This window comes from Scyliorhinus torazame, chromosome 12, assembly GCF_047496885.1.
Source record: "Scyliorhinus torazame isolate Kashiwa2021f chromosome 12, sScyTor2.1, whole genome shotgun sequence".
In the NCBI taxonomy this organism is placed as follows: Eukaryota; Metazoa; Chordata; class Chondrichthyes; order Carcharhiniformes; family Scyliorhinidae; genus Scyliorhinus; species Scyliorhinus torazame.
In genome coordinates, this window is record NC_092718.1 from 28,739,897 (window position 1) to 28,765,300 (window position 25,404).

Sequence of the window (25,404 nt, forward strand, 5' to 3'; positions counted from 1 at the left end):
AAAAGGTGCGCGTGGGGCTTTTGGTTGGGAAGGAATGGGGGGTGAAGGGGAAGGTTTTTGGGGGGTGGTCAGGTTCTGGAAGATAGAGAGGGGAAGGCATAGGGGTTGGGGTGGGTACTATCATGGGGTGAATGGGCACAGGCACCACCCAAAGGAGTTACCTCTGCTATTCCTTCCTGCCTTTTAGCTTGAGCTGGCTTCCTTCATTCCACCTTCCCCAGACACACACATTTTTGCAGCAGGGGTAGAAACAAACCATTAATAGGCCTGATGGTTGGCTGATGTCTTATATGATGTCCATCATATTGGGGGCTTTTCACGGGAACTTCATTGCAGTGTTAATGTAAGCCTACTTGTGACAATAAAGAATATTTTTTAAAAATTGTAGGGACAGCTCGCTCGTTGGTAGATGGGATGGTGGTAGGCTTACTACCCAGACTATTTTACATGCCCATGCCCCCCCCAACCACCTGTAATTACACCAGCAGGCAGCCATAAAATTCAGCTGACGACGTTCCCACGGTCAATTCCTGGTCCATGCTGAATGAGGTTATTTCAGCAACAGCTAGTTGCATTTAGTGTCTTTAACCAAGTAAAAGGCCCCATGTTGCTTCCCAGGACAGCACGGCAGCATTGTGGATAGCACAATTGCTTCACAGCTCCAAGGTCCCAGGTTCGATTCCCGGCTTGGTTCACTGACTGTGTGGAGTCTGCATGTTCTCCCCGTGTCTGCGTGGGTTTCCTCCGGGTACTCCGGTTTCCTCCCACAGTCCAAAGATGTACAGGTTAGGTGGATTGGCCATTCTAAATTGCTCTCAGTGTCCAAAATTGCCCTTAGTGTTGGGTGGGGTTACTGGGTTATGGGGATAGGGTGGAGGTGTGGATCTTGGGTAGGGTGCTCTTTCTAAGAGCCGGTGCAGACTCGATGGGCTGAATGGCCTCCTTCTGCACTGTAAATTCTATGAAATAGGAGCTTGATGCATGTTGAATGATATTCGGTCAGGGATACTGAAGGAGGGCAGAGAGGTAGAGGGGTAGAGATGTTCAGGGAGAGCATTCCAGAGCTAAAGGCTGAAGTAGCTGAAAACATACCCGAATAGAAACAGAGTCCCATCACGAGCACATTTAGCCGGGCGTTTCCCGGCGCTCCAAGCACCGGGAAGTTATCTCCAGTGTCTTGGCCAATATTTATCCCTCAATTACTCTACAAAAAACAAATTGCCTGGTCATTATTTTGCTGTGGCCAAATGAGCTGCCGTGCTTCCTGAATTACAACAGTGGCTAGCTACACTTCACACGTTCATCATTGGCCGTAAAGAGCTTGAGATATCTGTTGGTCATGGAAGGTGCTATATAAATGCCGGTCTTATGCATGAGGTTATAGATTAAGACTATCCAGTTGTTCCCCCGAAGTTGACCACCTTAGTTGCAACACTTGTTAAAACAAAACAAAGACCAAGGACTGATTGTAACCCACAAGAGCACATCAGTGCATCGCATTTACCAGGGATGAGCACTAAGACCCAGGAAGAACATTAGATGTTCATCAGCACCATTCTATAAATACACAGCCTTTTTACATTCAACCGGCCACCGGCTACAGGGTCCAACGGTCAGAGGTCGATATGAAAGCTGCTGTGAGGCGTGAGAAAGGTACTGACGGGTCACCTGTGGCCTCCCACATCATCTACTGGAGAGAGGAGAGAGTTGGAGTCGGATAAACAGCCTCCCCTTGGGCCTGTAATCGGAGCCTAGGAGAATGTTGTTCTCCTCTAGTCCCATTCAGTCACACAGCGGTGCCGGTTTCCATTTTAATGCCCTTCCCGAGCAGAAATCGCAAAGTTGGTTCTCAGCAAGCTTTTACGTGACATTGAACACGAGAAGACAATTCCCTCGGCCAGGGGAACGGTTCTGTTTGTGCTGGGCCAGGCAGTGAATCCAGATGATGAATATTAATGATTTGGTAATGCTGTGCGCTCATCTTTGAAATTCTAATATTAGAAACAATTAAACACTGCTCTCAAATCAAATACCTCTGGGAATTAGGAAAATGCAGATTTGATGAGATGCATTCTGACAGAGTCAATATGAACCCTCCTGTAAAGGTGGCTCACAAAGAAGCCCTCCCCCCCCCCCAAGAATAACCCGTGTCCAAAGGGTCCTGAATATATGCAGCTACGCAACCGTGCCCTGCACAAGATATGCAAATCGCACAGTATCAAATGGCATCAGACTCTGGCTGTGTTGAAGAACTCAAAATTCTCGGGCATGTTAGTCTCTGGGCTTTAATCGAGAGTCTCAGGCGATGGGCTCTGCTACAACAACCCGTTTGACAGACAGGCCCGACACTCAAGGATCTGTGTGCATCTTTAGGCTGGCTTTCTTTCTCGGAGGAGCATCCTTATCTAGGCCCAGGGCCCGAGGAAGAGCCTCAGAAGCTGGCAGCTCATTTTATTACTTTCCCATCGAGCAAATATCATGAGGAGAAACCGTACTAACCTGACACAGTAAGACTGGCCTCTTCACTATGTCTTGTGTCGGCAGTGTTAGCTGCCACGCACTGGTATATTCCACTGTCGTCTTCTCCCACCCGTGTGATCTGAAGGACCCCCGTGGGCAGAAAGGTGAACCTGAAAGACAAATAAAGCAGCTGAGTAACTGGTCCGGTGGTGACTGAATGACCTTTCTTTTCAACATAAGGTCAGCCCAAACCCACAACCGCTACCACCTAGTACGACAAGGGCAGCAGACAAATGGGAATACCACCAGCTGCTGGTTCCCCTCCAAGCCAAGCCTAGGGCAGCATGGTAGCACAGTGGTTAGTACTATGGTTTCACAACGTCAGGGTCACAGGTTCGATTCCCGCTTCTGTGCGGAGTCTGCACGTTCTCCCCGTGTCTGCGTGGGTTTCCTCCGGGTGCTCCGGTTTCGTCCCACAGTCCCAAAGATGTGCAGGTTAGGTGGATTAGCCATGATAAATTGCCCTTAGGTTGGATGGGATTGCAGGGTTGCGTGGATAGGGTGGAGGTGTGGGCTTAAGTAGGGTGCTCTTTCCAAGAGCCGGTGCAAACTCGATGGGCTGAATGGCCTCCTTCTGCACTAAATTCTATGATTCTATGATTCACCATTCTGACTTGGAAATACATCACCATTCCTTCACTGCCACTGGGTCAAACCCTGGAACTCCCTCACTAACAGCACTGTGGGTGTGCCTGCACCACATGTACTGCAGCGGTTTAAGAAGACGGCTCACCACCACCTTCTCGAGGGCAATTAGGACACCAGATGTTAGCCTTACCACTGGCGCTCACATCCCATTAACAAATAGAAAGCACAGTCAGTGATTTTCATTTCCATGTAAACCAGGGATCCTTCCCTTAGTCTCTTTTCAGTTCTTGAACAGGTCACATTAATGTTAATTCCAGATATTGCCCATAACACAAAGTATGGCCACCTTCTCCCGGCCTATTGTTGAAGCAGCTTGTTCCATTCACAATGCAGACAACTTGACGCACGGACGCTACCGGACTAGCTACAAGCCGTTTGAGGATTGCAGCATTTGATTTTCACACTTATTAAATATTTGACACTTTGAACTAGAAAATAAGCGGTGATGTAGTAATATTTTCATCCAACAAATGGCGCTGTTGCACTCTGCCAGTTGTGAAGACTTCTGGGGTGGGTGCTCCATTTGAGAGACTATGTGCCAACGCCGGGACTGAATGGCGGGTGTCCCATGGTCCCGATGGCAGCGCCGGTCCCGGAGCAATTCAGGACGTGTTAATGGGCCGGCACTCGCACCATGTGGAATTAGTACAATTCCAACAGACCCCGGCGTCAGGTTCGCCAGGTTGGCACTGGAGACCCTGACAAGCTGGGTCTGACAAGCACGTCACTCCCCACACACTAGCATTCCAGCCAAGAAGATGCCACCCCGAAGAGAGGTCTGAGGTTCGCGGATGCAGAGCTGGAGAGAGATACTCCTGGATGTCATGGAGGAGAGGCGGTAGGGCAGCACGGTGGCGCAGCGGTTAGCACTGCTGCCTCACGGCGCCGAGGTCCCAGGTTCGATCACGGTCCCGGGTCACTGTCCGTGTGGAGTTTGCACATTCTCCCCGGGTTTGCGTGGGTTTCACCCCACAACCCAAAGATGTGCAGGCTAGGTGGATTAGCCATGATAAATTGTCCCTTAATTGGAAAAAATGAATTGGGCACTCTAAATTCATAAACAAAACGGAGGAGAGGTGGGACACTCTGTTCCCCGGGGTGGGAAGGTGGTTGCCACTTGCCGCGTCAACTGGGCCTGGGCACAGGTGGCAGAGGACGTGAGCGCCGTGGGCTCCACTGTGAGGACAGCAGTGCCGATAGAAGCTGCATGACCTCCTCAGGGCAGACCGGGGGAGCCACCCCCTCTGTGGTCCTGGCACCAACGCTCACCTCCCACCTGCCCCCTCCCCACACCTCCGCACTCCCCTCCATAACCACCATGCGGCCCCCACCAGGCGCACGGTAGACAGTGCTGGGTGCGGAAGGGCAACCCCCCTGGCCAGATATGGTGAGTAACCACCAATGTGCCCCTGGCACCACCCCTGTCCCACCCATCCCTAGAGGGTGATCGGACCCCAACCACCAGCAGGCCCCTCGCACTCCACCCTGCACCACATGCAAACACCCATACTGCTCGCCATGGCCGGATGCCCTGCAGACACAGGCCACCAGCTGCGGACCCCCTGCGCTGCCCATGTCCGAGTGTCTCACGTTCCGTATTATCTGTCCCCCCCCGAGGGGCAGGGGGGCCACAAACACAGGGGGAGACAAATGACCGGAGGGGCCTGCCAGACCTACAGCCCCTCACCATCGTGGAGAATAGGGCACTGGACTAGGTCGGCGGGGTGGGAAAGCAGGCTGGCGCAGAGGCAGGGGTCGGCATGGGACAACCAACTGGGTCCCCGATGTGTTGCATGTGGGAGGCCGGTGATATGGGATGCAAGAGTTGGAGGACGACACAGGTCAGGGACCCCTGGGTAGCCAGGGGTACCCCTCGGAGCAGAGCAGGGGCTTGGTCCAGAGATGCGGGGCCATTGTGTGGCATGATCGATCACCGCTCGCCAGCCCCCACACTCCACCTGCAGAAAGACTGTGGCATGTATGATGGAATGACTAGCACTTGTTGGGTCCTCTGTGGGATGCACGAGCTGTGCACACCTGTCCGGTGGCAGGGTGGATGGGAGCAGTGGCGCAATCGGCAGGCGGGGCGTAGTGACAGCCGGTGGTCCTGCGGGGTGGGCTTGCTGATGGTACCACTGGTTGGGCATCTGCCCTGGGGAGGGCGGCCGCGTGGCAAGGTGGATGGCAAAGGCAATGGTGCATGCGTCCGCTGTTCGGCGTGCGCTTTGCACCTCTTCCTCTATAGTGGGGCTACGCTGGGCGCACTGAGGGGTGCAGTGGGCAGTCAGTAGAGTGCGCAGCCAGGTGGCTGCCTTGCAGGCCACAGCAATGGCAGTCTGGGCCCGGACACCCCTTTTCTGGGGGGACACCCAGAACCTACAGCCCCTTCCCCCCCACCCCACACATTCCCCCAGCCCTGGCAGACGCCCCCCCCCCCCTCCCCCCCACCCAGCCAGCGGCACAATGGGCAGCCCACGGTTGCACCTTTGGAAACTTGGCTTACCTCCCCTCTCTACCTCAGCAGCCACAGGCCCCGGTTCCCGTTTTTAAATACCGCAAGTGAACCATGCCAGCATCACGTGCGCCAGGCGAAGGCAGAGCATCGCGGGAGGCCAGAGACTACCAGGTCGGGCCCGTTAATGATATGCTAATGGCCGTTAATGTACAATTTGCATGCCCACGGCCGTGCAGGGCGTGGAACACATCCACTCCGCCATTGAGGCTCCGGAGCATGGCATTCCGTCGTGCTCAATTTGACCTCAATTTACGGCTGACGCACGATTCTCCACCCGATCACAATTCGCGATTCCGGTGTCGCTGGATAGAGAATCCTGCCCTTATAGGTTTCTTCAGACATATCTCATTCCGACAGTAGTGTAAACGTATAAAATCCCTGCTTTTTCATTATATCCTTACATTGTTTATTATTCTCGGCAGAGGTTAGGAAATCACCCAGTGAGAAATCACGGCTGGGAACCCATGCCCTCATGATGCAGTGCAGAGGACGGGGGCCTGTGGGTGGGGGGGTGAGATGCTGCTTAGTTCTGGAATCACTGCTGAACAAAGTCTGCGATCATTTGCAGCCGCCCTCAAATTGTGCGTGTTCAAGGGCTTATCTGCAAATGGGGTAGGAGCAGCAACATTTTTTTGCACACAATAGCATAATCAAACTGGATTTGCAATCGGGTTACATCGCGTCTGCCTTTAGTCATAGACTAATTCTGATAATCGCTTTGGGAACTCGAGAACAGAGGAAGTACTAACTGTGGCAACAGGAACACTGGAAATCAAAGAACTGGAGACAGAGAAACTCAGGAACCAAAGACCGAGCAATTCTGAAACCAGGGACTGATAAATCCTATGGGGGCTGTAGGCCTCAGTAGAGTTTGTAGAGCTTTGCGGTGATTGCAAAGTGCTGAAGGAACCATCGACTTCTGCAGTCGAGCTCTGAATAGATGATCAAGTTCTCAAGCGATAGATCAGGTTCTCAGTGGGTTATCGAGCTTCCGCAGGGCCCATAAACCCTCTTCAAGGATTGTAGTGTTCTGAAATGACGGTTTTGCTTTTGTTTCTAAAATGATCAGAAAAATGGGAATATTATAGCTTGCTAGTATAAGTTTATTTATTCCTGTGCAGCGATACTGTTTAAGGATGTTAGCTGAGGACATGATGGGCAGCCTGGGCGAGTGAGTAGGTCACATGAGTGAGTGAGCCACATGAGTGACCCTCCTCCATCTCAGTGGGGCGCAGGTTTGAAATTGGGCTGGCTCACTCACCATGACCCCATGGATAAGATTAAATATATTTGCTACACGCCAAATATTTTGTAATGAGTTATAAAAATGCGTAATCATTCATTTTTAAAAAAAAATGTTTTTATTGAGTTTTTGGTACAGGTATAAATATGGATAAACAGTAGGAGACAAAAAGAGAAAATAAAAACTACAACTATTTACACATCGGTTGGTTTCCACCATTTACATACAGGCATGGTCGTTTTTTTCCCCCCTTACATTATTTACAGCGGTGTTTGTGGTTTCCTGTTTTGTTCCCCACCGGTTCTCTCTTTTACTCTTCCCCCTTGGTTCAGGATGTTACCTCTCCCCCTTTATTTCTCATGCTTCTTTTGTTGTTGTGTATGGCTTCCCTGCAGCACCCCCCCCCCACCCCCCCGGCCCCCTCCTCCCTTGCTGTGTTGTGACTACCCCCTCCTGCTCTTTGGCTTCTTAGTTGTTGGCTACAAACAGGTCTTGGAACAACTGGGTGAATGATCCCCACGTTTTGGGGAAGCCCTCTTCTGACCCCCGGATGGCGAATTTAATTTTCTCCATTTAGAGAAATTCCACTCGGTCGGACAGCCAGTCTGCAGCTGTGGGTGGTGCTGCTGATCGCCAGCCGAGCAGGATTCTCTGGCGGGTGAGCAGGGAGGCAAAAGCAAGGGCATCGGCCCTCCTCCCCATAAAAAGATGTCGCTGTTTTGATACCCCTGTCATAATAGCCACTCATGTATATTAGATGCAGATAGGCAGTGATTGACACACAGGATGACCAGTAAGCACACAACACAGTGCAGCCAATCAGCAGACAGGACACTACCACTATAAAGCCAGAGGGCACTAAGTTTCCCGCTCTCTCGGGACCCAGCCACTGAGACAGTCAGAGTCCACGAGTTAGCAAGTGCAAACACCATGCGGTAGCTAGTAAGTCTGGTCAGGCTACTACAAGGTCACTAGTCAGATCAGTATAGTGTCGGCCCACAGCTGAATATGTATATCAGTTCGATCGTTGAATAAAACAGTGTTGGATTTCTCCAGTGTTAGACGTCTGTTTCTAGCTTCCCTGCATCAAGTGCAGTCCACATCGAACCTACCTGCCTAACACATCAATCCCAAAGACTGCCACTCTCGGGCACGGCTCCACACTCATCCCCACCACCTTGAACAGTGCCTCGAAGAAGGATGTCCAGAACCCGACATGTCTGGGGCAAGCCCAGAACATGTGGGCGTGGTTGGCCGGGCCTCCCTGGCACCGTTCACATCTGTCCTCGACCCCCGGGAAGAACCTGCTCATCCGGGTTCTGGTTAAGTGGGCTCTGTGTATCACCTTTAGCTGCATTAGACTTAGCCTTGTCATGTGAAGGTGGAGTTGACCCTGTGCAGTGCTTCGCTCCAGAGCCCCCAACCCTATTTCAAACCCCAGGCCCTCTTCCCACTACTCCCTTGTCTCATACAGTTTGGTGTTGGCCCCCCTTAGAAGTCATCCATATAGGGCAGCACGGTGGCGCAGTGCAGTCTCACGGCGCTGAGGTCCCAGGTTCGATCCCGGCTCTGGGTCACTGTCCGTGTGAAGTTTGCACATTCTCCCCGTGTTTGCGTGGGTTTCGCCCCCACAACCCAAAGATGTGCAAGGTAGGTGGATTGAAGAAGCTAAATTGCCCCTTAATTGGAAAAAATGAATTGGGTACTCAAAGATTTTTTTTAAAAAAGAAGTCATCCATACATGTCACCACAGTTCCCTTTCCTTAAGATATCCGCGTCCAGCAGATCCCCCCCCCCCCCACCCCCGTCCTGTCGCCACCTTTTGAAGGAGGCGTCCATTGTCGCCGGTTTGAACCTGTTGCAGATGGGGGCCTTGTCGGACATTTCGGGTAACCCAAAATGCTATCGCAGTTGGTTTCACGACTGGAGAGTTGCTCCCATCACTGGGCTCCTTGAATATTTGTTAGGTAGAGATGAGAGTGGGCCATTGCTGGGGCCCCGAGGGAGGTCCTTCTGTAGGAGCACTCCACCGTAAGCACCCACTCGGCTTCTGGCTTCTTTCTCCACCCCTTTACCCTCTCCGCAATCGCAGCCCAGTGGTAATATTCCAGGTTTGGGAGGGCTAGGTCCCCCCCCCATGGATCTCGTTCTTTGGGATCCTTGCATTCTCTTTCCCCCCATATAAACACCATAATCAGTTTGCCTAGTGAATTGAAAAAGGCCTTGGGATATAGATCGGGATCTAAGTGGAAATAAGTACCTGGGCAGTACGTTCATTTTGATCGTCTGCACCCACCCCACCAGGGAGAGTGGGAGGGTGTTCCGTCTCTGCAGATTGGTCAGATTCCATTTGTTGACCCCTGCCCAGTCGTGGGCAACTTGGATCCCCAGGTAGCGGAATTTATGGCGGACCTGTTTAAAAGGCAGCCCCTCCAGCTCTGCCCCTCCCCCTCCCCTTTGCGGATTCACTGGGAAGATCTCACTTTTGCTCAGGTTAAGTTTGTAGCCTGAGAAGTCTCCAAACACTTTCAAGACCGCGATGATTCCTTCCATGCTGCGTCGCGAGTCCGAGATGTAGAGGAGCTGGTCATCCGCACAGAGCGAGACTGTGCTCGCTGTTTCCTCTCTGGATCCCTTTCCAATTCTTTGCCGCCCTACAGGGGCGAACAGCAGTGGGGATAACACACATCCCTGCCTTGTGTCTCTGTAAGTGCCTCTGGAAGTACTGGGAGGTGGTGTTATTTGTCCGTACGCTTGCCATGGGGGCGTTATACAGGAGTTTCGCCCAGGCCGTGAACCCTGTTCCAAGCTCGAAACCCTCCAGCACCTCTATGAGGTGCTCCATTCGACACTGTCGAAGGCCTTTTCTGCGTCCTGGGAGATGATCACCTCAGGTGTTCTCTCCCCAGATGGGGTCATGATTATATTCAGCAGGCACCTGATATTCAAAGTTAGCTGTCTATCCTTAGCAAAGCCTGTCTGGTCTTCTGCTACCAACTCTGGTACACAGTCCTCCCGCCTTTTGTCTAGGATCTTGGCCAATATTTTCACGTCTGCATTTAGAAGCGAGATGGGTCTGTAGGAACTGCACTCTGTTGGGTCTTTGTCTTTCTTAGGTATCAGCAAGATTGAGGCTTGTTCTGCATAGGTGGCAGTGTGCCCCTCAACAGCGAATCTTTGAACATCTCCCGCAGGTGCGGGGCCAGTGCTGTCACAAACTTTTTGTTGAAGTCCGCCGGGAAACTGTCCGGTCCCGGAGCCTTCCCTGCCTGCATGGCGGTAATACTCTCCATGATTTCTCCCAGTTCTATCAGTGCTTCCAGGCCCCGTCTTCTCTCCTCCCCACACGACTGCCATGTCCAGTGAGGAACTGCTTCAACCCCGAGTCACCTGCTGGAGGCTCTGAGGTGTACCGCCCTCAGTAGAAGGTCTCGAATGCCTCGTTGACCTTGTCCGGCTCCGCCACTAAGTTGCCTTTGCTGTCCTCAATCTGGGCTATTTCCCTCGAGACTGCCTGCTTTGCTGGCGCTGGCCTTGTCTCTGTGTTCGTATAGGGTCTCCGGTGCCTGCCGGCGTTGGTGCACTGCTGTCCTCGTGGAGAGCAGGTCAAAGTCCATCTGTAGCTTTTTCCTCTCCGCCAGGAGCTGTACGGTCGGGGCCTCGGAGTATAGCCGGTCCACCTCCAGGATGGAGGCAACTAGCTGTTGCCTAGTCACCCTCTCTTCTCTATCTCTCCTTGCCTTGTAGGCTATAATTTCACCCCTGATCACAGCCTTCAACACCTCCCAGAACGTTGAGGTTGAGACCTCCCCATTCTGGTTATTAATAACATACTCGTCTATGGCCTGTGATATTTTCTCGCAGAAAGCCTTATTGGCCAGGAAGGCCGTGTCCAACCTCCATGGGGGGCGTTGGGCACTGCCCATCTCCAACCTCACATCCATATGGTCAGAGACTGCGATCACGGAATATGCCGCTCTTACAGCCCTGGAAGCATTGATTTCCCAACTACAAAGAAGCTGATCCTTGAATATACATTGTGTACTTTGCTGGGAGAATCGCCATGGGTACACACCCCCCATCTGCTCCACGAATAGGCTGAGTTCCTTCGCCATATTGGAGGTCTTTCCCGTTTTAGGGTTCGACCTGACGGTCCGTGAGTGCCGTACACAGTTAAAGTCTCCCCCCCCCCCCACCGTGATCAGTCGGTATGTGTCTATGTCGGGGATTTCCGCCATGGTCTTCTTTACGAGCTCCGTGTCGTCCTAGTTGGGAGGGTACACATTCACCAGAACTACCGGTGCCCCATCAAGGACACCGCTGACCATGACGTACCGTCTCCCTAGGTCCGTAACCGTCCTTGTTGCCGTGAACACGCCCTCTTATTTAACAGAATGACTACCCCCCTGGCCCTCGTCCCATAGCAGGAATGGTAGGTCTGTCCCACCCAGCCCTTCTTTACCCGCAGGAGGAAGACGATGTCGGCTTTCATACTTTTCAAGTGGGTGAAGACTCTGGATCTTTTCACTGGGCCGTTAAGTCCCCTGACGTTCCAGTTGACTGTCCTAATGAGGGGTTTTTGTTCCCCTGCTCCTGCAGGATCAACCATACTTACCTCGTGGACGCGCCTCTACACTCTGGGGTTTCCCTTTGTTAGGGGGCCGTCGAAGATGGCACCAGTCACTGTTCTCCCCATGAGGCCCGGTCACTGCGCTCCTTTGTCCAGGGGACACCCAAAATGGCTGCCAACTGTGAGTTCGCCATGTGGGTGAGCCCCTGCACTCCGGGGTTTCCCTTTGTTCAGGGACCCTCCAAAGTGGTTGCTTGCAGCGCCATTTTGTTCCAAGTCACCACGTATGGCCTGTTGTAGCCAGCCTAATGCCCTCCATCTTTCTTCACCTATCTCATCTTTGAGGTTTCTTCTCTCCCCCCCACCCCGTCTTCATCCCCCCCCCCCCCCGACCCTACAGCTACTCCCCTCTTCCCCCTGTTTCTTCCCCTAGTCGTCCCCTGTACCCGATGTCTGCCCTCCCCTTGACAGATGCTTTCCCCCTTGCGGGGACCATGCCTCGGCCCCTCTCTCCTGCATGATTCCTGGTGCTAGCTACCTTGCTAGTGTGGTGTTCCCCCTTCCCGGGGCTAGTTGTACATCCTTCCGTCGCCCGATCTCTGGGCTCCCTGATGGCCATTCCCCTCACCTTCTCCTGCGCTTTGTTGTGCGCGCTCATACCTCCCTCTCTTACCGCTCCCGTCCCCAGAACGAGGCAGTACTCTCCCGGGTAAAGTGGTCGCTGTGGTGATGGTTCAAAGTTGGCTGTATAGAATGTAAAAAGAAAAAACTTGAACACTAAACATTTAGAGTCTCTTTCTGCGGGCTCTTCATCGCTGCCCCTGCTGCCGATTTTCTAGTCCGTTCTCCACGGCAAACTTGTCTGTGTCCGCAGGGACGGTGAAAGAGTGCTGCCTGCCTTGATACGCGAGCCAGAGCTTGGCCAGGGACAGCATTCCAAACCCTACGCCGTTTCTGGAAGGCGCAGTCTTCGCCTTGTTAAATTCCGCCCAGCCCTTGGCCAGGTCAGCCCCCATGTCCTGATAAATCCTGATCCGGTGGCCTTCCCAGTTACAGTTTTAGGATTGCCAGGCCCCGTGCAGGATTCTATCCCAGTGCTGGTACCGGTGCATCTTTGCAATTATTGCCCTCAGCTGTTCCCGGTTTTGGGCTTTGGGTGAAGCAACCGGTGCGCTCTGCCGATTTCTGGTGGGCTGAGGAAGCTATCCCTTCCCAACAGGTTGCCCAGCATTTGGGCCACATAGTCTGTGGGATTCCTACCTTTGATCCCCTCCGGCAGGCCCCCGATTCATAAGTTTTTGCCGCCTCGACCGGTTCTCCGGGTCCTCGACTTTTCCCTTCGGGTTCCCTTGCGTCTCGACCAGCCTCGCCACCTCCTTTCCCAGGGCGATGATCCGGTCGCCCTGGTCTTTTGCAGCCCTTTCCAGCTCCTTGATTGTTTCCTCCTGGGCTTCCAGTCACCTTTCCGCCTTGTCCAGGGCCACCTGAATAGCCTCCAGAGCTTCGGCAACTGCACCCCTCACCGCAGCTTGGGTGTCAGATTGTGCTTCCTCCCGATGCGCACACACAATTCTCCTGAGAGAAACATCCTCCACCCACCCCCCGGTGTGTGGGGTGGGAAGTGGGGGGGCTTTCTGTGCTGCGGGCCGGTTCCCCTCGCTCTGGCGAAGCCCAGGTTTCACCGACTCTAAAAGAAAATGCTTAATCATTCATAATAAAACAGCCATTAACACCAAATGGTAAAAACAGAAGAAATATTTATACTTTGGACAGAGAGGGAGTACACAGCTTCCACGGTCAATGGTGTGGCCAATCAGCACGCACCTCACTTCACTCGCCCTTGCTTTACGTGTGGATCACTTCAATCATATCGGTCGGAAAACAATTGCTTGGACGGAAATCAACGGAATGTGGCAACCCTGCAAATGGGCAACAGCCAACAAACTGTCTCATGGGCCGTGCTCAGAACCCCAATGGGCCGCATGTGCGCACCCCCTCCCCCCCAGACTGCAGGTTGTCCACCACTGGTTAAGGAGAAGTTACTGACAGAACTGGTTGATATCAATGGTTAGAATGCACAATACCTGTCATCTCTTGGCTCAAGCGGCCTGCGATTCTTCAGCCACATGATCAGTGGTTCTGGTAAGCCGTGAATCTGGCACTGAAACCTGGCAACACCACCCTCCTCCACAACCATCGATCGGGGCTGCACATGGAACGGAGACAGAGCTGGGGGGGGGAAATAGAAGAGGGTTAACATGAGGAAGTATAAGGACAAAGTGGGAAGGGCAACATATCATTGAGGGGCATTCCTGACATTATAAACGCTTCTGAATACCTGTAGCCTCCCTGTCGAGTTTCATTTACAGTGATTAGCTACAGCCCTCACAAACAGGTTCACCGAGCAATCAATAACAATCATTTCCAACAGATTAGGACATTTACATTGAATGGCTTGAAAAAAATGGCGCAACACTTTCAATAATAATGCTACAAAGAGATGTTAGAAGGGTTCCCAGCCAGAAACAGATTGCAACATGTTGATGCAGAGATTACATACAGGAACACTGGGATAGGGACAGAAAACATACTGAAAGCCTAAAATTGAGGAATATGCATGAGGTGACACTGGGACAGAAAGTGACATATTGGGCGCGATTCTCCGAGCCCCGCGCCGGGCCGGAGAATTGGCGCAACTGCGCCACGCCGCCCCGACGCGCGATTCTCCGAGGTGCGTTTGGCACGGCGCCATCGCGGACCCGGATGGGCCGAGCAGAAACGGCAGAGTCCCGCAGGCGCCATTCACCCCTGGTCGCTGTCGGCGGGAACTCTGCGCGAAGGGTCTGGGGGGCGGCCTGTGGGGCGGGGAAAAGCGCTCCTTCACTGGGCGGGGCCTCTGATGGGGTCTGGCCCGCGGTCGGGGCTCACCGATCGGCGGGCCAGCCTCTCCCCCCCCCCCCGGGCCCACTTGGTTCCACTTCCGGCACCAGAACCCCCGCGCCATGTTGCGTCAGGGCCGTAGCGTTGAAGAAGTCCCCCGCACATGCGCGGGTTGGCGCAGCGCCCATTTGGCGCCGGGAAGGGAGGCTGGAGCGGCGTGAACCACTCCAGTGCCGTGCTGGCCCCCTGTGGGGGACAGAATCAGTCATCCCCGTGCCCGTTTCGTGCCATCATGAAACGCAACGGCATTCACGACGGCACGAACAGTTAGTCTCCATTTTGGCAAATCGCCCCCGTTGTGAAACATTGAGAGGAAGACACGAGAAATCGACACTGGGTTTGACATATTAAACATACAGAGGAAGACAATATAAAGACAATGTACCCACAACACTTACTAGTGCTCAGTATAAAACTTTCAGATATACACCACACTCACTGTAACACTTTGATACCCACACCACACTCACTGTAACACTCTGATATATACTACAGTTACTGTAACACTTTGATGTCCACCACACTCACTGTAACACTTTGATATACACACCAGTCAACTGTAACACTTTGATATACACACCACACGTACTGTAACACTTTGATATACACACACCACTCAACTGTAACACTTTGATACCCACACCACACTCACTGTAACACTTTGATGTCCACCACACTCACTGTAACACTTTGATATACACACACCACTCACTGTAATACTTTGATACACACACCACACTCAACTGTAACACTTTGATACCCACACCACACTCACTGTAACACTTTGATGTCCACCACACTCACTGTAACACTTTGATATACACACACCACTCACTGTAATACTTTGATACACACACCACACTCACTGTAACACTTTGATAAACACCACACTCACTGTAACACTTTGATATACACACCACACTCATTTTTATAGGGTGGCACGGTGATGCAGTGGTTAGCACTGCTGCCTCACAAAACTGAAGACCCGGGCTCAACCCTGCCCCTGGGTCACTGTCCATGTGGAGTTTCCACATTGTCTGCGTGGGTCTCACCCCACAACCCAAAAGATGTGCAGGGAGGTGGATTGGCCATGCTAATATTGCCCCTTAATTGGAAAAATAAAATAAAAACATTTTTTAAAACTGTAACAATTTTATATAGACAACACTCAACTGTAACACTTTGATATACACACCACACTCAACTGTAACACTCTGATATACGTACCACACTCAACTGTAACACTTTGATATACACACCACACTCAACTGTAACACTGATATACACCACACTCAACTGTAACACTTTGATATACACACTACACTCACTGTAACACATTGATATACACACTACACTCAACTGTAACACTTTGATATACACACCACACTCAACTGTAACACTTTGATATACACACCACACTCAACTGTAACACTGATATACACCACACTCAACTGTAACACTTTGATATACACACTACACTCACTGTAACACATTGATATACACACTACACTCACTGTAACACTCTGATATACGTACCACACTCAACTGTAACACTTTGATATACACACCACACTCAACTGTAACACTGATATACACCACACTCAACTGTAACACTTTGATATACACACTACACTCACTGTAACACATTGATATACACACCACACTCAACTGTAACACTTTGATATACACACCACACTCAACTGTAACACTGATATACACCACACTCAACTGTAACACTTTGATATACACACTACACTCACTGTAACACATTGATATACACACTACACTCACTGTAACACTTTGATATACACACCACACTCAACTGTAACACTCTGATATACACCACAATCAACTGTAACACTTTGATATACACACCACACTCACTGTGACACTTTGATATACACACCACACTCACTGTGACACTTTGATATACACACCACACCCACTGTAACACTTTGATATATATAACGCTCACTTTAAAACTCAGATATGCATCACACATTAAAAACTCTGATGTAACTACGTCATTCATTATATTACTCTCATATACACCACACTGACTCAAACACTTTGATATACACCACACTCACTGGGCTGATGTTCACTTAGCCAAGGTGTCATGGCTGGACCAGTAGCAGTCTTAAGATGTGGTCAGTAGATTTACCACCCTGTTAATGCCACCAAGTTAAAACATATTTTTGCTTATTATCACTTCTGAACTGGTACCACCACCATATCAGCAAGAGCTGGAGTATCATTTATCCTTGTCTCCAACTTGATGGGTTGAAGTGACATACTTGACCCTGTTTTTGGAATCACAGTAATTGGGAATATTTAATGCTATCCTGGGACATACAGTAATTGGGAATATATAATGCTATCCTGGGACATACAGTAATCGGGAATGTTTAAACCTATCCTGGGACATACAGTAATCGGGAATGTTTAATGCTATCCTGGGACAGACAGTAATCGGGAATGTTTAAACATATCCTGGGACATATGGCAATTGGGAATGTTTAAACCTATTCTGGGACATACAGTAATTGGGAACATTTAACGCTCTCCTGGGACATGCAGTAATCGGGAATGTTGAACACTATCCTGGAGCATACAGTAATTGGGAATGTTTAATGCTATCCTGGGACAGACAGATATTGGGAATGTTTAAACCTATCCTGGGACATATAGTAATTGGGAATGTTTAACACTATCCTGCGACATACAGTAACTGGGAATGTTTAACACTATCCTGGGACAAACAGTAATTGGGAATGTTTAACACTATCTGGGGTCATATAGTAATCGGGAAAGTTTAAACCTATCCTGGGGTATACAGTAATTGGGAATGTTTAAACCTATCCTGGAACATACAGTAATTGGGACTGTTTAACACTAGCCTGGGACATAAGTAATTGGGAATGTTTAAACCTATCCTGGGGCATACAGTAATTGGGAATGTTTAAACCTATCCTGGGGCATACGGTAATCGGGAATATTTAACGCTATGCAGGGACAAACAGTAATTGGGAATGTTTAACACTATCTGGGGACATACAGTAATCGAGAATGTTTAATGCCATCCTGGGACATACAGTAATCGGGAATGTTTAACACTATCTCGTGATGTCCCGTAATTGGGAATGTTTTATCCTGGGACATACAATGGATGGGAATGTTTAATGCTATCCTGGGACATGCAGTAATCGGGAGTATTTAACACCAACCTTGGACGTCCAGTTATTGGGAATATTTTATCATGGGACATATTTTGAATGGGAATGTTTAACGTATTCTTGGGACGTACTGTAATTGGGAATGTTTAACACTATCCTGGGAGAGACAGTAATCAGGAATGTTTATTTCTATCCTTCGATACACAGTGATTGGTGGATGTTAAACGCTATCTTGGGACATACAGTAATTGGGAATGTTTAACGTTATCCTGGGACAGACAGATATTGGGAATGTTTAAACCTATCCTGGGGCATACAGTAATTGGGAATGTTTAAACCTATCCTGGGGCATACAGTAATTGGAAATGTTTAAACCTATCCTGGGGCATACGGTAATCGGGAATATTTAACGCTATGCAGGGACAAACAGTAATTGGGAATGTTTAACACTATCTGGGGACATACAGTAATCGAGAATGTTTAATGCCATCCTGGGACATACAGTAATCGGGAATGTTTAACACTATCTCGTGATGTCCCGTAATTGGGAATGTTTTATCCTGGGACATACATTGGATGGGAATGTTTAATGCTATCCTGGGACATGCAGTAATCGGGAGTATTTAACACCAACCTTTGACGTCCAGTTATTGGGAATATTTTATCATGGGACATATTTTGAATGGGAATGTTTAACGTATTCGTGGGACGTACTGTAATTGGGAATGTTTAACACTATCCTGGGAGAGACAGTAATCAGGAATGTTTATTTCTATCCTTCGATACACAGTGATTGGTGGATGTTAAACGCTATCTTGGGACATACAGTAATTGGGAATGTTTAACGTTATCCTGGGACAGACAGATATTGGGAATGTTTAAACCTATCCTGGGACACACTGTAATTGGGAATGTTTAAACCTAAATGGGAATGTTTAATGCTATCCTGGGACAGACAGTAATTGGGAATGTTTAAACCTATCCTGGGACATACAGTAACTGGGAATGCTTAACGCTATCCCGGGACAGACAGTAATTGGGAATCATAGAATTTACAGTGCAGAAGGAGGCCATTCGGCCCATCGAGTCTGCACCGGCTCTTGGAAAGAGCACCCTACCCAAGGTCAACACCGCCACCCTATCCCCATAACCCAGTAACCCCACCGAACACTAAGGGCAATTTTGGACACTAAGGGCAATTTATCATGGCCAATCCACCTAACCTCTGCCCTGGGACACATAAATGTTTGGGAGTGTGCTGGCAAAGCAATAGTGAAAATGTTAGTTACCCTGAAGCATAAAGAACTGTATGGAAAAGCTTAGCTGGACTAACAGCAAATTATAACCCAAGGCTTTGATTGAATTCAGCACAAACTGAAGGTCTAATTCTATTAAACTAACAGCATTATACCCACATCAGTCCTTAATTCAAACAAAGAACGATTTCAAAGGCTCCATGTAAATAATCATGTAAAAATTGAATTATAATTAAGAAATTATTGTCCTATTGGCTGGGCATTTTCTCATTGGACTTCAAAAACATATAACTCTCTATTCCTGTCCTAAGCAACACAAATACAAGATGCCACCTCTTGATAGAGGGTGAAGAAAAATAAACTCAATGTAGGTGAAATGAACTGCCTGTCTGTCTTGTGACACTGATTGAAACAGGCATCTGTCTCCAATGCTTCATACATCACTAACTGTTGGCACAGGAGGTTCGGAGATAATTAATGGCTGAAGTAAGGCATTAAATTAAATATATGCAGAAGGACAGAACAGCAGGTCTAATCAGCATTTCAGTTGTGAAAACAGCCACTATACAAAGAGCAAGTCTCCTTGAAAACTATCCAGAAATATTTCTAAGCTTCAGCAATGGAGGAATCATGAGAAGCCAAACAATACACTGAAAACAGTCTACCATTCATAAAGGGGGGGGGAGCTGACAGCTAATTAGACCGGGATGCAATTGACAACTGCTCACTGCTGTATCAAATTAACATGAGCTCCTCAAACAGCATCGCTGAAGAGCATCGGTGGGAAACAGATCACGGAAGAGATATAGACACCTCAGTGACGTCTCCCCTAATGTATTCTGTCTTTTCAACATTTGCATTTAATTAAGTTAAATGTTCGCTGAAGATGCCGTAGCAGTGAATGTGAGAAAGAATAATGAGTGCCTCGGAGAAAAGATTTTTTTCCCCTTAAAGTTGTCTTCCCGTTTGAATGATAGGCAGGCAGACAGATAGATGGATGGTTCTGAATAAACGGAGGGCATGGTGCGATACAGACTGAGCAATGCTGACCTGCCAAAATTATCAAAATGGCGATGATTTAGTAGAGCTGCTGGCTTTGCTGTTTTTTTTTAAAAAAGAGTTGGTCATCTGCTAATGATACTGTCGCAGAATAATTAGCCATTAGCATATTGCAGGCTTGGGATAGTTTGTGATGTCCTATGGCACTAATTTGGACCAATCAGTCCTTTATTTTGGAAGCGGCCCAAGAAAGTTATTTGTTCAGAGAATACACAAGCTGATCATTCTCTAATTTCACGGTGCCATCGAACCGTTTGATCGGTGACTCTGGTTTCGAGCTCCACATGAGAAATCACTGGCAATATCATAATGTTGAATCCAGTAAAATATTAAACGAATGAATACAAGTCACAGAGTTCCTGCAGATTTTCTACTTTATTTCAGGCATTGTCAAACTCAGGAGGGCCGCGGAGCCATCCGTCGCGGCGCTCGCGATCGCGCAAATCCGCGCGCAACAGCCGCAGCAGCCAGCTTTTAATAATGCCAGCTGCGAGTGACCTTCAGAATGGCCAGGAACAAATAAACAAAATTCAGCCGCACTGCGCATGCGTGCCCACTCATCGGTGCGCATGCGCATTTTTAAAAATATGGCCGCAACCTTTTTTTTTCAGGTTGGGGGGGCCAAAGGGACAATTGGGGCCAAAGGGACCCAAACCCATTGCCTCCATTTTTGTCAGCAACAAACAAGGTAAGGGAAAATGGTGGGTCGCGCAGGTAGGCCGGCGTGGGCTGCAAAGGTCGGCTGGCGTGGGTCGCGAAGGTCGGCCGGATTGGGTACTGAAGGTTGGCTGATTGGTAAATTGGGTCCCCGGAAAAAAAAGTTTGAAAAACACTGCTTTATTTTATTGCTGGTTCCCAATTCCAATACAGCTAAATTAGTTTACGCATAAATACCTGATTATATAAATATACATTTTCGTTAGGCCTTGCATCAGAAGGCAGGGTACAAAAAAAGCTGTGGATCATAGAATCCCGACAGTGCAGAATCCATTCAGCCCATCGAGTCTGCACCGACCCTCTGAAAGAGCACTCCACCCAAATCCACCTACCTGCCCTATCAAATAACCCCTTAACCCAACCAACACGTTCCTTGACACTGAGGGACAATTTAGCATGGCCAATCCACCTAACCTGGAAGGGCTGGTTTAGCTCAGTGAGCTAGACAGCTGGTTTGTGATGCAGAACAAGGCCAGTAGCGCAGGTTCAATTCCCGTACCAGCTTACCCGAACAGTCGCTGTAATGTGGCGATTAGGGGCTTTTATGAATGAGTAAATTCATACTTGTGACAATAAAAGGTTATATTATAACCTGCACGTCTTTGGGCTGTAGGAGGAAACTGGTGCACCCGAAGGAAACCCACGCAGTCACGGGGAGAAAGTGCAGCTCAGTACAGTCACCCGAGGTCGGAATCGAACCTGGGTCCCTGCCGCTGTGAGGCAGCAGTGCTAACCATTGTGCCACCCTGCCGCCCCAGCACCAGGGCTAAAGATCATCCAACTGCAGAGAAGAATAGGATTAGATTTAGATTAATTGTCACAGAGGAATGATTGCGAGATCCTCTTCAATCTTTCAGCAAGAGTAGAAGGACAGATTTTTCAAGGGTTGTTAGGGTTTGTGAAACTGGTGGAATCAGAATAAGTTTCAATGGCAACATGGATTAAAGAAGAAGTGGGTAAGTATTTTAGAAAGGAGAATATTAATAGTTATAATAATCATCATTATTGTCACAAGTAGGCTTACATTAACACCGTAATGAAGGTGCTGTGAGAAGCCCCTAGCCGCCACACTCGGGCGCCTGTTCGGGTACACAGAGGGAGAATTCAGAATGTCTAATTCACCTAACAGCACGGCTTTGGACTGTGGGAGGAAACCGGAGCACCCGGAGGAAACCCACGCAGACACAGGGAGAACGTGCAGACTCCGCACAGACAGTGATCCAAGCTGGGAATCGAACCTGGGACCCTGGCGCTGTGAAGCATGAGGAGAGGTCGCGGGAACGGACCTAGGTGGACTGCTCTTTCAGAGAGACCATGCCGGCACAGCTAAACCTCACAACCATGTTGCAAGTCCCAGAGTACCTGTTATGAGAAATAATATTATCAGTTTTTAGCTTCCAGCTACTTGCGCAGATATTGAATGAATCACAGATAATGATTCAAAATCAATTTATAAGTTTAGGAATTGTTATACAAGAAAAAAACCATTAGTCATCTGAGTTTATAGATTAGATTCTTAGGCATTTACAGCACAGAAGGGCAGCATGGTAGCACAGTGGATAGCACTGTGGCTTCACAGTGCCAGGGTCCCAGGTTCGATTCCCCGCTGGGTCACAGTCTGTGCGGAGTCTGCACGTTCTCCCCGTGTCTGCGTGGGTTTCCTCCGGGTGCTCCGGTTTCCTCCCACAGTCCAAAGGCGTGCCGGTTAGGTGGATTGGCCATGATAAATTGCTCTTAGTGTCCAAATAGATTAGGTGAGGTTATTGGGTTATGGGGATAGGGTGGAAGTGATTAGGTGGATCAGTGCAGACTCAATGGGCCGAATGGCCTCCTTCTGCACTGTATGTTCTGTGAAAGAAGGAGGCCTTCCGTCACCTTCTACATCCTGGGAGTCGCATAATACAATGAAAATGGAGTTGTCGATGAATCACAGTATCAATCTTGATCAATTAGTCCACAACAGATTGATGCTAGAAAACCCCGATTGGAACCATTGGACCTAAGTCCTCTCAAGCATGCTACACTTACCACATGTCTACCTTTCAAAAATTATTTCACGGGATGTGGTTGTCGCTGGTTAGGCCAGCATTTATTGCCCGCAGTGAATTGCCCTTGAGAAGGTGGTGGTGAGCTGCCTTCTTGAACTGCTGCCCTCCATGTGGTGTAGGTATACCCATAGTGCTGGTAGGGAGGACATTCCAGGATTTTGATCCAGCGACAGTGAAGGAACGGTGATGTATTTACAAGTCAGCGCGGTGAGTGACCTGGAGGAGAATTTGCAGATAATGGTGCTTCCATGCATCTGCTGCACTTGTCCTGCATAGAGATTGCGGATTTGGAAGGTGCATGTGGAGGAGCCTTGGTGAGTTTCTGCAAATCATCTTGTAGACCAGTATTCTTCAAACTTTTTTTCCGGGGACCCATTTTTACCAACTGGCCAACCTTCGGGACCCAACCTGGCCGACCTTCGCGACCCACATCGGCCGACCTGAGCGACCCACCATTTTCTCTTACCTTGTTTGCTGCTGACAAAAATGGAGGAAATGGTTTTGGGTCCCTTTGGCCCTCGTACTCGCTCCTCCAATGGAACCTGTTGGCTGAAGGTGAAGCCTTCCGGTGTCGGAAAGTATGGAGTTTCCATCTGTCCAAAGTTCTGAATTTTTTTCCTGTAAAGTTTTATCAAATAAAACCCCCCCCCGAACTTGTAAAAAAAATAAAATGAATAAAATAAATTTAAAAAATAAAAATTAAATGAATAAAATAAATGAATAAAAACCACTACAGAACTTGTAAAACAAAAAGCTGCAACCTTTTAAAAAATTAGCGGCCGTACTACGCATGCGTGCCCGATTATCGGTGCGCATGCGCAATGCCGCCAAATTTTTTTTAAACATATTCGCGGCCGCTTGCAGCCGGCGTTATGAAAAGCCGGCTCCTGCGCGGGGATTTGCGCGATCGGGAGCGCCGCGGACAACGGCTCCGCGACCCTCCCGACACCCGCCCGCGGGTCACGCCCCCGACTTTGAAGAACACTGTTGTAGACGGTGCACACTGCTGCCACTGTGAGTCAGTGATGAAGGCAGTGAATGTTGAAGGTGGTGGTTGGGGTGCCAATCAAGTGGGCTCCTTTCTTCTGGATGGTGTTGAACTTCTTGAGTGTTGTTGGAGCTGCAGTCGTCCAGGCAAGTGAAGAGTAAACCATCACACTTCAAATTAAGCCTTGTAGATGGTGGACAGGCTTTGGGGAGTCAGGAGGTGAGTTACTCATCGCAGAATTCCCAGCCTCTGACATGCTCTGGTAGCCACAGTATTTATATGGCTAGTCCAGTTCAAATTCTGGTCAGTGGTAACCCCCAGGATGTTCATAGTGGGGGATTCAGCAATGGTACTGTCACTGAATGTCAAGTAGAGATGGCCTGATTTTCTCTGGTTGGAAATAGTCATTATCTGGCACTTGTGTGGTGCAAATACAACTTGCCCATTATCAGCCCAAGTGCCAGGCAATGACTGTATCCCACAATGTTATTTTATAAAAGAAATCGATCTATTTTGCATTTGAATGAATCATTGCTGATTGCTTTTACTGTCTCCCAGTGGAGCCTGTTTCATAAATTGACCACTTGTTCACGGAACTATTGGCTGGATTTTATGGCTCCAAATTGGGTAAACCACGCCCACTCTTCCCGCACCATGCTTACGTAAAACACGTGTGATGACCTGTTGGCAACGCCCACATCATCCCGCTAGACTCTGATAATATGGAGGGTGAGCAGATGCCAAATTCGGAAACCGGCCTACCATTTTGAAAAAAAACAATGAACAAACTATTGAGCTTGATAAAGCCCAAATTGACCGGCAACATTTGGAAGTTAGTGTACTTCATTTATTCACTCTTTTTAGGCTGCCAGAGCAAGTGCGAGAGTGAGAGGGAAGCGCAACTCGATGGAAGCCTGATCCTGCCCTGGATGCCTGATTTGGAAAGTGGGGGGGTTCCACCCCCAATGCTAATTGGCTGCCTACCCACCTGGTGGCTGCCAATTGCTTGACTGATGGTTGAATTGCCACGCTGAGAAGGTGGGGGAGCGTGGACTTCAGCTTCCCCTATTCTGGATACGGTGAAATAACTTGTCATAGAAACATGGAAAATAGGAGCAGGAGACCACTCGGCCCTTCAAGCCTGCTCCGCCATTCATTATGATCATGGCTGATCATCCAACTCAATAACCTAATTTTGTTTCCCCCCTATATCCTTTGATCCCCTTCGCCCGAAGTGCTTTATCTAACTACTTCTTGAAAACATGCAATGTTTTGGCCTCAACTACTTCATGTGGTAACAAATTCCACAGGTCGACCACTCTCTGGATGAAGAAATTTCTCCTCATCTCTGTCCCAAATGGTCTACCCCATATCCTCAGACTGTGACCCCTGGTTCCGGACAAACTCACCATTGGGAACATCTTTCCTGCATATATCCTGTCTAGTCCTGTTAGAATTTTATAGGTTTCTATGAGACTTCTGGACTCTAGTGAATACAATCCTATGTCATGGTCCAGTTTGTCATTAAAATGGTAATCGTATTACTAAACGTGTCTTCGCCTTGGCTCTGTTATAACTGGCACCTTTCAATCAGAAGGGTGTATTCAAAGAGCGTTACCTTCTTTCAGATTGGTCTTAAACTGGGGCGCCCTCTCAGCTGAACATAAAAAAATCCCGTGGCCATATTTAAGGAAGATAGGAGAGTTATCCTACCATTACAGCCA

General features: G+C 49.1%; 1 protein-coding gene across 1 annotated transcript in view; it reads right to left on the bottom strand.

Annotated features, from left to right (window-relative positions):
• Window positions 1–25,404, bottom strand: part of igdcc3 (immunoglobulin superfamily, DCC subclass, member 3) — a 183,913-nt gene that overhangs the window by 66,716 nt on the left and 91,793 nt on the right. The window contains exons 3-4 of the mRNA XM_072470586.1: window positions 13,581–13,725; window positions 2,500–2,630 (exon numbers count right to left, since the gene is read on the bottom strand). Of these exons, the coding sequence (XP_072326687.1) occupies window positions 2,500–2,630; window positions 13,581–13,725 (276 nt within the window). The remainder of the gene's footprint in view (window positions 1–2,499; window positions 2,631–13,580; window positions 13,726–25,404) is intronic.